We start from the raw sequence: 17,711 nt of genomic DNA, 5'->3' as shown, positions 1-17,711 counted from the left end.
GAGTTATGGCTGGCTTCAGAGTTGGCCATGCCCTCTACAACCAAAACCTTTGCGTGTGTGGCTACAGAGGGAAGGCCTGGAGAGTGACCCCCCCCGGCAACTCCAAGGTGGGTGGGCCAGGGGGCCCCCTGGAAGGATCAGGGAGGCATTTAAATGCCTCCCCATGCCTTCCCCAGCTTGTCAAAAGCCAGCTTCCCCAGGCTCCCTGCAGCTGTGGGGTGCCCAGGCAAGCCAAGGGAAGGCATGGGGGTGTGGCCTGATATGCTAATGAGCTGTACCGTCAGGGGTGTGGCCTGATATGCTAATGAGTTTCTGCTATTGGGTGTGGCCTATTATGCTAATGAGTTCCTGCTGGTCTTTTTCTACCAAAAAACTCCTGGTGGTGAGTAACATCAAGTCACATCTGACTTATGGCAACCATGTAGGTTTTTCAAGGTTAGGGTTGCCATTACCTGGCTCTGCATAGCAACTGTGGATGTCCTTGGTGGTCTCCCATCCAAATACTAGCCAGGGCTGACCCTGCTTAGCTTCTGAGATCTGATGAGATTGGGCTAGCTTGGACCATCCAGGTCAGGACAAGTGCCACTTACATGAGTGGAATGAATCTAGCCTCCAACCCACTTGATATCAATGGGATTTATGATTATACCACATTGGACCTTGCTAGGAACTGGAAGCAAAAGAATAGGCCCATAATTCATGACTGGCTGATGAAAGTAAAAGAGACCCACACACTGGTAAAACGAATGGCCTACCAACAAGACAGAGATGCATCCAGATTAGAATCATTACAAGGGGTGGACCCGCGATACTCGCGGGGGGTGGGGGTGGGGAGGGAGGCAGAGCTCCAAACGGAGCTCCAAAGTCAGAAGGCGGAGGAGGAAGCAGCAGGAGGAGGTAAGTCCTCCCCCATCCTGCCGGTTCCTCCCCCGTCCCCCCCGCTTGATCTCCCCCTTCTGGTACTAGTTTTTTAACCGCATTGTCAGCGGTAAACCACAGGTGCGCTCCACTTCCCAGACGTTGGGGTGTGGTCGCGCTCGGATAATCCCCACCAGCTGTGACAGGACTATAGTTATTTTTACGGCGGGCGGGCCGGGTCGGGTACATCCTTGAGGCGAAAGTCCTGCCCTCGTGATGAGCCAAGTAAGGAGATGCGGAGGGCGCCGAGAAAGCGGCCTCCCTGGTAACACGCCACAGATAAAGGCCAGCGGTTGAAGCCCAGCCCACCCCTCCCCCAGCACCACACAGAGTCATCCCGCTTTGTCCTTTCGCTCCACGGCCCGGCGCGCGCGCCTCACCCTCCTCTCTTCCAACAGCCGCTATTCGGGCAGCTACGGAAGGCGGAACGAACCCAAAACGACACCCTTCCGCCGCACTCCTCCTCCAAGTCCATGACCCCGCCCGCCCGCCTGCCTGCCTGCCTCCCTGTCTCCCTTCCCCCGCACGCAAGCCCGGTAGGTCGCAGAGCGTCTCCTGCGCACGTGCAGGAGACGCTCTTGCACTTTCGGGGAGATTTAAACATCCCCCCGAATTTTTTTTAAACTTTTTTTATTTTTGTGCACATGTGGGGACTGGCCCACATGTGCACAAACCTCCCCCGGCCCCCCAAGTGCCCCTGAAGTGCAGATATAGATATCCGCATGGAGGGGGCAACTTGGCTATTAGTATAAGGATAGATGGTCAAAGGTTGAGCAGAAAATGGAACTTGCAGCAAAATGTGAGCAATAAGAGTTCTTTCACAGAATTTTTATGGTTTGGCGAGACATACCTATTATGTGTACTCTTTTTATTATGTATATCTTTTTATTTTATCAAATACATATATTTTTAAAAGTTAAAAAAATATCAATGGGGTTTACTAAACTATTTGGTAACATCTTTGGCCTGAGGAGTTTGTACATGGTGATTTTGTTTCCCTTGCAATTTGTCCCTCTGGATCTGTTTCTCATAATAAAGTCTTTGATTATTCCACCCCAGTCATTGATACTGCAGGCTCATTTGGGCTTCTGGTTAATGCTCCTTGTCTGCTGAACATATTAAAAACATTAGTTTGCAAGGATGACACACCCTTAGTGAGTATAATGCTTTATAGTTTTTGAACTGCAAGGAACAAAGGCCATTTTATACTGTTGCTTTTTGGCTTTTGTATTTGTCTTTTTAAATTACTGATTACTGAAAGCCCTCTTGTGAATTTCATATTAAGAGTGAAGGATTTAAGTATTTTAAATAAATAAATAAAGTGACCCAAGAAACACATAGATTTGCATACATTGAAATACCACAGAAAGAGGGTATTCGCTTACCTGTTTCACATAATAGCTATATGAAGGCAAACCAAGCGTTGTCTTATAAATAAATATCTGTTTCATTTTCTTGAAATACATGTTTAGGCATAGTACTATGAGACAGAATGGAGACTGTATCAAACAGGTTCAGGTAAAACTGCAGAGCACTGTGGAATTTGCATTGGGGGGGGAATGAAGAGTTGTTGGTGTATTGCTGGAATGTTCTAGCCAGATTTGGGAATGATTCATATTTTCACATGGCACTTGGTCAATGTTCCCTCTAAGCTGTGGAGTCCTGTGAGCAAAAATTCTACTTGGTGAGCTACTGGCATTAAAGTGGTGAGCGAGCGATTGGGCTACTGCATAAATCAGTTTGCTTTGGAGCCCTCCTTCCTGAGCGAAGACAAGAATGTGTGAGCTGGAGGCTAAAAAACGGTGAGCTAGCTCACACTAACTCAGCTTAGAGGGAACACTGCTTGGGATTGTCCTACACAGTTTGCTGCTATGAAAACTTTCAATTAAGAATTCACGTATGTAAACACAGTGGACATATGGCACAGAGCCACAGTGAATTGTGAATCCCTGGCTTATTCCAATGGCTGTCCTTGAGTATTTGGAGACATGCACTGCCTCCCTCTTGTGCATACATGTTCTCCATTACAATCACCTACGGTATATCCATGGTAAACATTCCTTCTGTATAAGCATGGATGGCATCCCCAGACAAAACTAACTCCCAGGGATCAAAACATTTGGGGGATGGTAAATGAGAGCTCTCATGCAGAGGCACTCTTAGCCTATTAATTCCACTCATATGCTTGATGATTTCCGTCATGTGACCCCCCTAAAACCCTATTCAACTTGCTTAGCACTTTCTGCTGCTACAGCAAGAAGGAGAGAAATAAACCCCAAGGTAAAGCATACTTTGGAAAAAAAGAAATGCAGTTGTTTTTGACTTCCTGCTTAGTATCTGAAGTGCTGGGTTCACCCTGCCTTGGTTACCACCCCTGATTTAGAAACTTTACCCTTAATCTCATGTGTGTGGGTATTATCCACGATCGCTCAATAAAATGGAAGCACACTCTGCTTCTGTTCAAATGTTCTTCTTTCTCATTCCATATCACACCAACCCAACAACTTTAGGGAACAGGCTAGCCAGCCCTTAAATTAACCACTGTGTGGATGACCTAATAGCAGTCCTACATGAGGCCCTGTGCACAGTTGTGTGTCAGTTAAGCTATGTGTAACAACCAGTCCACAGCCTGGGTCAGTTGCACATCGATACACAGCTGTTATGAACCAATCTGCTGATTGGTTATAGTGTAGAAGCAGACTTCCTTCCACATTGGGAACTAATCTTTAAATAATTCCAGTCAGCCTCTGCTACGAGGTTACACAAATTGCTCATGAAAGAACAAGGAGGACAATTTTTACTAGAGTTCCCCTTCACTTCAGCCCTGCTCATGACACATGGATTTGATTCCCTGTCCCTCAACAGAGGATTTTTTGGGGACGGTAGCAGGCTATTTGGGAAAGGAATGGGGAGAAGATTAACTTCCATCCATTCCTTCAGTTTGTGGGAGCTGGGATCCAACCCACACTCTTTATTCAAAGGTGGCCTCATACTTAATAGCTTGTTAACATAACTACAGGTATATGAAAAAACATCATCATTGTCTTTACAAACTGGTGAATCATACAACGAAAAAGGGAGATATAATAATTTTGCATTGTCATATCCCCCTCCAAAGGATGTGAAATCATGAAGAACTAAAAAACAAAGCAAAAATCACCAACCAGAAAATATTATTTTGTGAACATACCAAACAAGAAAAGACAAAAACTAGATGATAGCCAGACATAACCTGGGAGTGTGGCCAGTTATCTATCCACAGAGGAAATCAACAACCCACAAGCAGCCGCTGAAATATTATATTAAAAGAGGCATATATACCGTGTGGAGAATTATGTCAATTAACTGTGCACAATTTAAGTAAAGACCACTTCATAGTGAATCCATCAATCTTGTTCTTATTTAAATCAATGGCAAGATTCCCATTTGTGTCAGTAGGAAAAAGTGAAGGGTAAGACCTCCTGCATTCATGGTTTTTAACACCTCTCTGCTGTAGATTTTCTGCCATAACAATCTTATTTATTCTTCATTAACTTCTCTTCCTTATCCCAACACAAATGAATGCCACAACAACCTGCTGGGAATTTTCTTTTCTGAATATGTATTTTGAATATGTGCAAATAGGGAAGCAGAACAATTCTATTTCTAGACTGAACTGGTGTAAATAGACATTCTGAAACTAGGAATGAATCTGGATACCTATCAGTTTAAATAAATCCAGCACAAAACCTTTTTTTGTGGTGATGCTAATAATAAGGGCACTTACTTATGTTGCTGCAATCTGCCAATGGGAATAACAAAAAAGGGAAATTACCTAATTAACTAGACATTCCGTATTCGTTCTTTATTACAGTCACTTGACCAATCATACGAAACATTTACACTTAAAAATTCAGGCATACAATAGACCAAATAAAACAATATAAAATTCCCTATTATGGGGATTTAGAGCTGTCATTGCTTTTTTGAATGCTTCTCATGTTGATCACGCTAGTTCAACTGAACTAGCAGCAACAAGGATAAGGTATAATTTCCTTAAACATATAGATTGCTATATTCAGGTTCAAAGCATGGATCATCTAGCAACCCACACCGCTTTTCAGATCCTCAGTCTTGATAATGTTAGTCATGTTTAAATCCCAGGAAAATTAATGAGACAAGATAGTTGCAACAAACTCGTGTCACATTAATTTAATTAACACAGCTAACTTTATATGGAACAGTAGGCACTAGTGAAGAACTGAGGCCTTGTGCTTGGGATGAAATATGTTGTTCATTATATTTTACTTTGAGCTATTTGTATCAGCTGCTTCTCTCTCTCTCTCTCTCGAATTTGATATCTGGGCTAGAATAAATGTACAGAATTTGTTGAATGTTGACATTCATATACAAATACACTGAATTTCAAAAGCATGGGTCAGAATGTTCAGAAATAGATATATATTCCTTACTTTTTACTCATGTCGAGTATTATATATAGGTAATTCCAGAGGGTAGCCATATTGGTCTGCAGCAGAAGAGCTGGATTCGACTCCAGTAGCTCCTTAGAGACCCCACAAGATTTTGGGGGTATAAGCTTTTGAGAGTCAAACCTCCATCAGATATGAAGGACTAGCTCATATGTATGTAACTGCCAGTATTCGTTGCTGAATTGCCAAGATATTCACAACATTTTGTTTGGGAAATACAATAGTAATGGATGAAACAGTATTACTCATCATGTTTGCTTGTTGGTTATCTGAAAACTTGATTTGTTCCCATGCCTAATATTAAGTAGCCATTTGTCTATATGCAGGATTATACGGACAAAAGTACAGCAACCGCCTAACCAGCAAGTCCCTGCCTCCAGTCACAGCATAGGTAAGGCAAAGTTTTTTTTTTTAAATATATAATACAGTTAATTCTAAAGAACTTTTAATCACTCTTATGGGCAGATAATTCTGCACAGAACACTTCACCACACGTACTAATGCACCTTCTTTGTCATTCTCCAAGGGCTGAACATGGTAAATGAATTTTATAAATACTGCTAAAAGGTTTTGAATTTTACTGATTATTATGATAAATAGCTTTCACCATGAGACAGAAAATTGAAATCTAAACCAAAAAAAAAAATCGTCTCACTAATGGGGGTCTATAGAATGTCAGATAATTAAAGTAATAAATCAAGAAAGGGATAGTTATTCATAACATTTTCTGCATCGTTAGTCAGTAAGTAGTTTTGAATGTATTTTTTTTCTTCCATCAGCCATCCCTTCCATAAGTCTTTGTGCACTTGTAATTTTGAGTGAAGAGGCAGTAAAACTTTCAAAACTTTCTTTTGGTTCCCCCCCCTGCTTTTTGCCTAATTCAGATGCAGTCCATCTACCTATGGTCACTGAAGAGTGATGGACTCTATATTGGGGTTCTTCTGGTGGAATCTCTAACCAGGGCAACACAGCCTGGTGGCTTAAATACAACTCAGTTAACTAAAAACCACTTGTATAATTTATTCAGGCTGATACAGGTCTGTTGAACAGAATGAGATGAAACTATCTTGAATTAAAGTACTTTGGCTTAACTGAGTTATGACTGCCTTGATCTGTTTTTTTTTTAATTACCTTTTTTCTTCTTTGTGAAGATTGTAATCTTTTTTCCTCCACATCATCCTTTAAAATTTAATACACTAAATTTAATTTGCATTTTTTGAAAACAAAATTACCGCCTTTTCTGCAATGCAGCCATGTTTTCAATATTAACAGCCTGATCAACTAGAATGAAGTTCTTAGATTAAAAGTTTGCATAAATCCATAGATTTTAGGAGGTACTCAACTGGTTTAAATCCAGATCAATGAATTGTAAGCAATCTTTCCATTCTGGGGTGGTTACCCCCTTCCATCTTCAGCTGCACTTTAAAGTAATTAAAAATTAGAGAATTAACAGATAGGGAATTAAATCTACTTCATCTCAAAGTAGACTTTAGACAAACTATAATGTGTGTTTCTGTATGTGGCAGATCCATACTGTTGAATAGCAGGCTTCTAAAATGCAGCTTCCTAGGTACATAAATAAAGATGGTCATCACCTACAAAACCAAAAACTAATGTTACTGATATGAAAAAGTAAACCAACCAGTAGAAAATGAAGCATAACAAAACATCTGGCTCGTGTATTGAATCCAGTAGCAGTATCTCTTTCCAAAGCTAGGATTCCCTGTGTCATCAGCAGAGCTTTGAGCATTGAATGGGTCCCACCTTACCATTTGACAGACTCAAGAGGCAGAGTTTTGATATGATTGAAGTACAATCATCCTTTAACTCTTGGAAGGGAAATGGTTTGCATTTTCTGCCTTAGGCGCCTGACAACTTGGGTGAGCTCTGCTACCTAATTCTATTGGCCACTGTGCTGGGGCTGAGGCATATAGGACTCTAAAGTGACTCTAAAGTGCTCAAGCTGCAATAATCATCAGTGCTGTTTCACCAGTCCAATGGATGCTTGAGCAGTAGGGAGCGGCTGTGGCTCAGTGGCGGAGCATCTGCTTGGTGTGCAGAAGGTCCCAGGTTCAATCCCCAGCATGTCCAGTTAACAGATTCTGCCTGAGACCCTGGAGAACCACTACCAGTCTGCATAGACAATACTGACCTTGATGGACTGATGGTCTGATTCAGTATGAGGCAGTTTCATGTGTGTTCATGTACATTCATGAGAAGTCTCTGGTGATTCCTTCTAAGAAAGCAATGTGATACAGGGGCTGGAGTGTTTGACTTCAGATAGAGGAGACTCAGTTTCAAACCCCTGCTTAGGTAGAAACCTCAATGTATGGTTTTGGGCAAAACTCTGCCCCCCAGCCTAACCAACATCAGTTCGAAGTTGTTAAGATGAAATGGGATAACATTTCTTGAGCTGCTTGGAGGAAGGGTGGGATAGCAATAGCCATGTCTGTACAGGGCCGGCTCACCCGCTAGGCGAACTAGGCATTTGCCTAGAGTGCCTGGTGGTGAATGGGGTGCCGATCTCCCCCCTGCCAAAAGCCCTCGCGGCATTGCTGCTTCCAGCCATGAAGGGCCCGCCCTGTGCGTGGCCTGCGCCCTCAGCCTGCTGCACTGCCCCACCACCCTCTACCTGGCTGAGCCGCCTGCTGCCTTCCTCCAACTTGGACGCTCCAAGTTTCGTGACTCAGCACGTGCGTGTACGGGTTTTTTTTTTCACCACAGCCTCCCCTCCACCCCAGCGCCGCAGGGCTCCTCCTACATCTGGGAGTGTCCCCGCCGCTCTGCAAGCCGATGTCCCCCCAACACCGACATGTCCCCTCCTGCCGTTGAGTGGACGGTCCATCGAGTCAACGCAATTCGGTGGGTCTGCCTGGTTCCCCATGCTGGGGTTGCAGCCGCCCCCCTGCATTGTGCGCACTAGTCGTGAGCACGTGATTGCGGAGCCCCTGGGAGGGAGGCGGGTGGGGGGCTTGGCTCCTCTCCCTCCCTCTGCCCCCCCTGGCCCAGAGGCACCCACAAGTGCCGAGTGGCAGGTGGGCGGCGGGGAGCAATGGAGAAGAGAAGGGAGCGGCGCACGTGGCTGCCCGGGCCTGCCGACCAGCCGTCGGGGAAGGAGGAGGAGGATACGGTCCCGCAGAGTACCCCGGCCTCATTTCCTGCAGCCAGGACGCCTTCAGGGCCCTGGGGAGAGGCTGGAGCACTCCTTTGCCCACTGTGGAGGCGACCCTGTTGCCGGCCGCCAGTGGCTTCCCCGGTGTGGCTTTTGGGGCGGGGAAGGTGGAGCGGAGGGGAAGCCCAGCGCCGCTCAGAGAGCATGCCTGCCCCACCCCCCAGCCTCTCCGGACCCAGGTAAGAACAGTCCCAGGTAAAAAATTCCCCACCGCCGGCTGAAGCGAATCGGGGACTTCCTTCTCTCCAGGCCCCACCTGGAGGTTGGCAACCCTGTAATTAGGCATGCCGGGGGGGTGCCAGAAGGTAGCCCCACCTAGAATGCTAAAAAATCTTGGGCCGGCCCTGTGTCTGTAGCACTATGGTAGCATAATGGTTAGCATGAGCTGTAAACCTGGACCAAATCTCAGCTCAGTCATGAAATTGCTAGGCTGCCTTAGGGCAAGCAACTGTCTCTTTGTATTATCTGTAATACAGGAGTGATAATAGCTTAAGGACTGCATATATAGTATACTTAGGAAAAAAATACTATAGACTAAGAATTAGATAAATACTCCCAGAATTATTTTCTTGTCAGAAGGGATGCATATGGTTTAAGAAGAAAAGGGCAGAATGTTTCTCCCCTGCTTGAAAAATACGGGATGTTATTTTAGGTACTACTGTACAGAACCATTTGTGTGTGTGTGTGTGTGTCTGTGACTGCAGCCAAATCCAGTCTTTGGTACAGCATGCCAGAAAATTCAAATGTTTACCAAAAGCATCCAGGCGGCCAAGCACAAGATTACAAAGGAAGCACAGAAACGGATGGTATTCTGGCTAGGGGTACCTCAGTATAGAAATCAAAGATGGCGGTCATGGCAGGAATCATACACATACCTCCTCATGAATGCTGGTCTGCACACTGATTCATTTGCTTCTAATTACAGCCTCCACAGGTTCCGTGACCCAAGTGTCCTCAGTAAGCACAGACTCAGCAGGTTCCTCCTATTCCATTAGTGGAATTCTGGGAATTACATCCCCCAGCGCTGAAAGCAACAAACGCAAAAGAGATGAAGGTAAAGGAAAACAAAATTGTACATCCCCCCTCTCTTTCCTTGTTATTTATTATAGTCAAGAAAGGACTATATGGAATTGCATCATCAATCTTTATATTGAATACATATGTTCCATTGCAAAACTACTTCCAGGAGGTCAAGATTTTATTTTTTGTAAGTCATTTTGATTATATGTTTTTTATAGGAAAGAACCAAGTGAATATATCTACATACAAACACACATATAAATAAATATGATGGATTTGAAATGAGTGTACAAATGACTGATCAGGAAAACTATGAGTCAGTTTTTCAATAAAATAATGAGATTGTAAAAAGGATATTTTTAAATTTGCTATCTATAGTTTTTGACAATCCAATCTTTGGTAATATAAAATTTCAAATTTTACTTGAAAATAGGGTAGAGAGAGGGTGGGAAAGGATGAGCTTGTGATATAACACCCATAACTAAAAAGATGTAGTTCTGGGCATTCCAACCAACACCAATTACAGCATGAATTGGCAACATGGTAAAAAACCTCTGTCACTACATCACATTAATATGAGAACTGGGCAGTGGCTCTGACTCTTCTCGCATGACCAGTTTGCCTGAGGGCTGATTCGCATATCCATTTTTAAAGCTGGCGTTTTTGAAAAAAGTTTTCTGAGCAATTTAAAGCAATCTATCCAAATATGGAGCTGCGGTGGCTCAAGTGGTTAAGACGCTGAACTGCAGGCTGTGGAAGGTCGGTAGTTCAGCAGTTCGAGACCCGGGTTGCTGCATGACAGAGTGAGCTCCCGTCTCTAGTTCCAGCTCCTGCCAACCTAGCAGTTCGAAAGCAAGAAATTGCAAGTAGATAAATAGGTACCACTTTGGTGGGAAGGTAACACCGTTCCGTGCACCTTGGTGTTTAGTCATGCCGGTCACATGACCACGGAAACGTCTTCGGACAGTGCTGGCTCTTCGGCTTTGAAATGGAGATGAGCACCGCAACCCTAGAGTCGGATTCAACTGGCTTTCGAGCAAGGGAACCTTTACCTTTACTTTATCCAAATATAGAAACTGTGCCATTCTAAGAACACTTTCCCAGGAGTATGACCTATTGGATAGATTTCAGTAGGATTCTGAATAGGCTGTCCTGGTATTGCTCTCATAGTGTTGTAACAGGTGGGGAGGAGGGGAAATGTAAAACTTTGCTTAGCATTCATCAAGCAATCTTGCATTAGTTTTGAATCAGATTTTTAGATGGTTCAACACAAATTCATTAGTATCAGCAACACTTGAACACACCTTGGCGCAAATCTCTTTCTGACAACTTCTAAATTGTCTTCTGAATCCCCATTAAACCACTTTAAAGGTGGGATCAATTTGAGCTTGGGTATAACTTTTAATTGACTTACTTGGTAGATTAAAGATAATTGACTTTGGACAGTTAATCTTTGAAGGCCCCTGTTAAGCAGTGAGGACAAATTGTAACCAATGGAGCTATGCATTAAAGGCACACTTGTTCATTGTTTAAAGGCTATTTTGAATGGTGTCTTAATATAAAAGTGAGTAAAAAAGGAAAATATGAAAGGTGGTGGTTCTTTTGAACAAAGTGTAACAAGTTTTATTTATTAAAATATAAATTATTTCAGAGGTGGTTTGCCATTGTCTTCCTCTGCAGAGTCTTTCTTGCTGGTGCCCCTTCCAAATACCGGCCTTGTTTAGCTTCAGAGACCTGACAAGATCAGGCTGTACCATGCCACACTCCCTCCCTTCCCCCTACTATAAACAATATTTGTATTGTCTTTGATTTTATTACGTAATTTTAATCTTATCATTACATAATTTAAATCTTATTATTATTATTAATCTTAGTATTTATTATGTTTTGTGGGTTTTTGTGTCCCTGCAGCTGTTGCTGCTTTGATAGCTGCCTTGAGTCAGAAGAGATAAGAAGGGACATAAATATTTAAAATAAATACATAAATTTGCACATACTTCCATTAAAGAACCTCCAGCAGCAAATAAGAAAGCAGTTCCTACCATGATGTTCATAGAGTGGTGGTGGAAAGTGCAGTCAACTCACAGCCAACTTAACGGTGACTCTGTAGGGTTTTCAAGGCAAGAGATTAACATTGCCATTGTCTGCCTCTGTGTATCTACCCTGGACTTCCTTGGTGATTCTCCAAACCAAGTACTAAGCAGGGTTAACCCTGTTTAAGCTTCAGAGATCTGATGAGACTGGGTTAGCCTGGGTCATCTAGGTCAAAGCCACCAGAAGAGTGCATGGTAGAAATAGTCGCCTGTTTTCTAAAATGGCCACTGATTCCAGTGGAATTTACTTCCCAATAGTCAGGGCGACCAAGTGCAATGGTGCTTTTGCTCTTTTACCAGTTGGTGCAGAAGAAGCAATTTGAGCATATGACTGCTTCTCTCACCCTTGCAGCCCAAGCTGAACCTGCCCAAAGTCCCTGTTTCACCTGTTAATGGTACAGGGTCATGTGCATATGGAAATCAAACTACAGCACAGAGGATTGCAGCTTCTTAAACACAGCATAGATTGTTGGTTTGCCCATTGTGTTGCATATGCCAAATACAATTTTAGTGTCCCAGTAATTATGCCTGGGCATTTCCACACAAGTGATTTGCCCCGGGGTTGAATGCTTTTGGGAAATGTTTTTTTTCCCTACTTCCTCACAGCATCATGGTGCTTCTGTGCCTTAACTGTTCAAGTTTCCCTTGAGTTTTCTGTAATTTCCCCCAAACCTAATTTGTGGTGATGTTTTGGGAAACCCTGGAGCACAGCTGTGCTGACTGCCATGTGGGCAGGAAGGTCTAAATTTTTCCAGCCCCACCCACACAACAGCCATTTCCCCTGCCCTTGTGGTGGTCATTTCCTCCCCCTGCCACTGGTGGTGCTTTTTGAGTTTTTTTAAAAAATTGGCAATTGACATTGATGGGGTGATATAGCAGTATGTCAATTACCAGGGTTTTTTTTTAAAAAAATCTGTTAACTCCAAAAGAGGCATATACAGGAAAAAACAATCTAGAGAACAGCAGTAGAAATAATGTGTGGCAAATAATTATGTATTCCATAATATTCAAAGCAGTCCATCTTTAGATAATTAATTTTTTTGAACTTCACTAAAATATGATTTTAAAAGATTATAGCTAATATGTTTATATTCGGTATGGACAAATCTGCTTAGCGATTACTGTTCACAAGAGCGGCCTTTAAAAAGCAAATTGATTAAAACATGTTTTAACGTGGATCTGTATATTTACAGCATATTTTAATTGTAAATCTGCACTGTGTGCAGATCAGTCTGTTTGGAACTCTCCCTGAACCTGCTGTGTGGGGAGGGCGGGATATAAATTTAAGAAAATAAATAAATAAATAAGTAAGGCATTCCACATGCATGGTTGCATATTGCAAAAATTGCAAAATCTTTTGTTTTTCTGTTTGGTTTCCCTAAATAAAACTTAGAAATCCAGAAATGTCATTTAGAATTCCTACAATATCAACTCCCCCAATAGTTATAGATGTCTCTCTGCAGCATTTGATTTGCCTTATAGAAGTATAAAAACATGAATTTTACCATTAGGAGGGGTATCACTTATGGGACGTTATTGCATTCTTTTGGTGGAAAGTGCATGGCAATCTTGGCATTTGTAATAGATACAAGGGGCATGAGTTAACATTTTCTGACTTTTGATAAGTGTGTTAGCCTTAACTCTTTTTTTGGTATAGTTGAAATATCTATAGTTCACCTCTAACAATATATTAAAAAATTAAGCAGTAATTGTGACATGCTCACAAGTGCTGTCTGAATAGGTCTAGAGGTGTGGAATTGGCTCTTTTCCTACGAATGTATAACTGTATCCACGGCACAGTATGATTTATTACCTTTTTCTGTTCACCTCACCCTTGACATTCTTTAGCAGATGTCACCAGTCTTTAACTCAGTGGGCTGCATGCGTGGTAGCAACAGGGGCAAACTATATCAGACAATCTTTATTGGTTTATACAGCTGAAAGTGTCATTTTCCCCCCAGTTGTAATATGAACTCAGAACAGATGCGTCTTAGTAGGGGATCGGTTGTTTTCACTTATAGCTAAAGGACACACTACTGGAGGCTGACATAAGAAACAAAATATGCTAGAGTAACTAGACAGCAAAAGCTGCTGAAATAGAGATGAATTCACCTTCCTTTTAAAAAAAAATTGCAGTTGCTTTTATGCTTTCACTACACTGTTCTTTTTGAATGTATTAACCTGTTTAAACTTTGGTAATTTTCTTGTATATAATTCCCATCCCCCCGCAGAGCTAAGTAAGCATATTGAGCAGTTTGTCAGGAAATGTGTAATGATTTCATTTTATAGTTTTTAAGCCCATCTTTGTTGCAACGAAGTCCCGGGGAAATTTTAAAGTGCAAAACCTCATCTCATTAAAAATAATAATTGCTCTACTTTCTTCAATACAAAACAAAATAAGCATGGAAAGTGCCTTTATTTCATTGAAAGCTGACCTCGTTTTTTCCCCCAAGGATTCAGTTTTGAAACAATTGAAATTGTCCAGATCTTTACTGATTACTCAATGATTACCCACACTGATTTTTAAGAAATTAATGGAATATATCATAAATAGTTTACTTGGGATTTTTATGTCCATTAAAGCACATGAATCTGGCCTCAGGTTTACTGTCATATAAAAATTATTATGTTGCACGTTGCCAGTTTTGAAAATGTATAGCAATATTTTAGAGTGGAAGAGTGAATGTAAACACTTCCCAGAGATGTGTGTGGCCCAAGCTGTTGGAAGAACCACACCGATTACTGGTACCAATAATCTCTTGGTGTTATTTTGCTTTGCCCATTTCAGCCACTTTCTATCTAACCATGCATTCTTCACCCAATAGCAGCCAATCAGGTGCCTCAAAGATGCTCACAAGGAGGGCATGAAAAAGATTGCCACCTCATGTATCAGAAAGGGAGTTATGCATCTGAGAAAGCTAGAGAACTTGAATACAGGGGCATTCAGCTTTTGTTTGAGCCTCAGTGCAATGCACGAGCTTGAAAATGGGCATGAAATATTTGTCTGGGCATTAAGTATTAATGTGAAACTTGTCACGTGGGATTCTGATCCAGTGAATGTAATCTGTGTTAATAATAATAATAATAATAATGATGATGATGATGATGATGATGATAATAACAACAACAATAGGTTTTTGTACACAGGTTTCCTGCACCAAATGCAGAAAAAAGTTTGTAGTAGTCAAGAGGGGTTACATGTACTAACCTCAAAGGACATATATGATCTCATAGATTTCACCATTGGGGACCTCCATGTGGGAGCCCACAACTGTAACATGGTGTATGCAGCATTCTGTTGCTATCATAGTCCTTTAGAAAAAGGGCTGTTGTGTACATATGGGTTGTGAACTTGCTTTAAATGCAGCTGTGTACATTTGTTGCATGTACAACAAGCAGTGCTCTTTCAGTATACATACAGGTTCGGATCCAGGGATACTCCAGTGGAAACATAAACAGACTTACTGCAGTTCCTCTTGCAGAAGTTCTTGTGCAACACTTATAATTTTCCTCTCTGTATATTATAGTGCCCAGCAATTGGTTGCATGAGATCTTGCACAAGCACAAATGCAAGTGGGACACAATAAGTTTGCCTCAGCTTAAGGTGCTACCGTGGTTGTTTTTGTGCATTTCTGCTTGCACAAGAGCTGTAGCTGGATCCAATCCACTGGGTGTATGCATAATGAGCATTCCTGATTAGAGGTCTAGGAAAAGGCCATTGTTGTGTCAAGCCCTCAGATGCATTAATAATACATTTCAGTGGTTGAGGCATACAGTAATAACAAGCACTATGTTTATAAATACATTTGAAAATATATATTGAGTGGAAAGGCAGGGCCCCAGCAGAAACTAGCCTGTCTTGATATTATTAAGTAGTGCATTTCATGTCTCACCATCTGTCTATTATTGAATGTATGTATGTGCATATATGTACATATACACACCTACATGTTTGTGTACAGTGTGGGTGGCCAAACTTGCTTAATGTAAGAGCCACACCAGAATAAACGTCAGATGTTTGAGAGCCACAAGAAATGAATAAATATAACCCACATGTTTTTATTGAAAAATATGCAAATCTTCTTTTTATTAACATTAAATGATATTGCCAAAAATAAAAACAAAAGGAGTAAAAACATGTATAGATCATGATATTTAACTTTAGATGGGGAGAGAGGGGAGAAAGAGAGAGAGAAAGAAAGGTGGAAAGAAAGAAAGTGGAAAGAAAGCAAATAGATGGGGGGAGGGAGGGAGAGGTGCAAATAAGGCAACTTTAACTTTAAATGCATCTTCCAAGACCCCCACACCAGCTGGATTGGCTTGGATAAGGGGTTTAAAGAGACAAATGTTTTCTCCAAGCCGGGTGGTGGTGGTGGGATCTTTAAGAACGCATTTAAAGTTAAAGTTGCTCTCTTTCTCTGCTTGCCCCCATCTCAAGCCTACCCAGGGAGGGGAACACTGGCTGGGGAAGGGAATACTGATCGGGCAGGCATGCCTCCCCTTCACTTCCCCAGCCACCCTGCCGGGAGCCACACAATATGTGTGAAAGAGCTGCATGTGGCTCCTGAGCCACAGTTTGGCCACCCCTGGTGTACAGACTAATCAGTACCTTGAAGGGGGTGACACAAACACTCAGTTATTGCAGCCATTTTGAGTTTCATTTTGAATTATTTTGTTTTATACCAAGAAATAAAAACAATAGTAAGTGACAGGAAGAACATGCTCTTCAGATATTGCATCTTTCTTGCTGTTGTCATCTTATCTAGGATCCCTGCCCCTCCATTTTTTTTTTCCTGATGGAGAAATAACACAAGTCACTACTGTATCTCCTGTCCCTTTCTCATGGAAGACCAGGACAGGGGATTTCCATAAATGGTTAGTGAATGGGAAAGTACTTCTTCTTCCACCAGTTGCTGCTGCTGCTCCCTCTGTTGAGAGGAATGCTAGTAGCCCTGGCAACCCCCCAGTTAGACGCTGAATGTTTCTCTTGTTCCTCTTTTAGATGTCACAATGATTACTCTGTGTGTGTGTGTGTGTAGGGGAGAATCCTGAAATTTCTTCCAACTTTTCCCTGTTAAAATTAATTAACTGAAAATTTTTATCTTTCTAAAAAGGGATTTGTACAAGACATTAGGGTTACTATGTTTTGAAAAGTAATAAAGAGGACATATTTCCTGACTGACTACTTCGAACAAGTGATCACTATGACAAATCTCATTTTAAATACCCCTACTTTTTAAGCTGTGATAATTGCTATTTAGGAATATTTCCTAACCTTCCAATCCAAAAGAGGACATTTTAATCAATTTTTTAAAAAGACCTCAAAAGAGGACAGATACCAAAAAAAGAGAGGACACCTGGTAACCAATTTTCCCTCTAAGCTGTGGAATCTTGTGAGCAAAAATTCAGCTTTGTGAGCTACTGGCATTAAAGTTGTGAGCGAGTGACTTGGCTACTGCATAAATGTTTGCTTTGGAGCTATCCTTTCTGAGCTAAGACAAAAATGTGTGAGCCGGAGGCTAAAAAACTGTGAGGTAGCTCACACTAACTCAACTTAGAGGGAACATCTCTGGTAACTCTAAGGCATCGATGTCCCTTCTACTCTTTTATGATGTTGTAAATGCTTTGTAAACATTTATTTATTTATTGAATTCAATCTGCCTTTCTTATGTGTATTATTTGGTAATATTCTAGAATGTATGAATAGCAGTGTAGTTTGGTGTAGTGATTAAGAGTGCGGACTCCTCCTTGTGCAACTGCTGGTGTGACCTTAGGTCAGTCACAAGTTCTTTCAGAGATGTTCTCTCAAGGGCAGTTCTTGGGAGAGCTCTCTCAGCCTCACCTACCTCACACGGTGTCTGTTGTGGGGAGGAGAAGGAAAAGGAGATTGTAAGCCACTCTGAGACTCTTTCAGGTAGTGAAGGGTGGGGTATAAATCCAATCTCTTCTTCCTCTTCCTCTTCCTATTACACAAAGAATGTGCCCTAACCAGAGGTCGATTCGGTGGGGATCGCGGGGGATCACAGTTCCCCCGGGTAA

The 17,711-nt window shown here is 42.0% G+C and overlaps 1 protein-coding gene across 1 annotated transcript in view; it reads left to right on the top strand.

Moving 5' to 3' along the window:
• The window catches only part of LOC107122994 (paired box protein Pax-5), a 299,963-nt gene that overhangs the window by 17,901 nt on the left and 264,351 nt on the right, over positions 1 to 17,711 (top strand). The window contains exons 4-5 of the mRNA XM_015426146.1: positions 5,714 to 5,778; positions 9,485 to 9,613. Of these exons, the coding sequence (XP_015281632.1) occupies positions 5,714 to 5,778; positions 9,485 to 9,613 (194 nt within the window). The remainder of the gene's footprint in view (positions 1 to 5,713; positions 5,779 to 9,484; positions 9,614 to 17,711) is intronic.

The sequence above is a fragment of the Gekko japonicus genome, unplaced genomic scaffold (genome assembly GCF_001447785.1).
Source record: "Gekko japonicus isolate JY-2015 unplaced genomic scaffold, Gekko_japonicus_V1.1 scaffold205, whole genome shotgun sequence".
Taxonomy (NCBI): domain Eukaryota; kingdom Metazoa; phylum Chordata; class Lepidosauria; order Squamata; family Gekkonidae; genus Gekko; species Gekko japonicus.
This window is presented reverse-complemented; position numbering and strand designations above follow the sequence as displayed.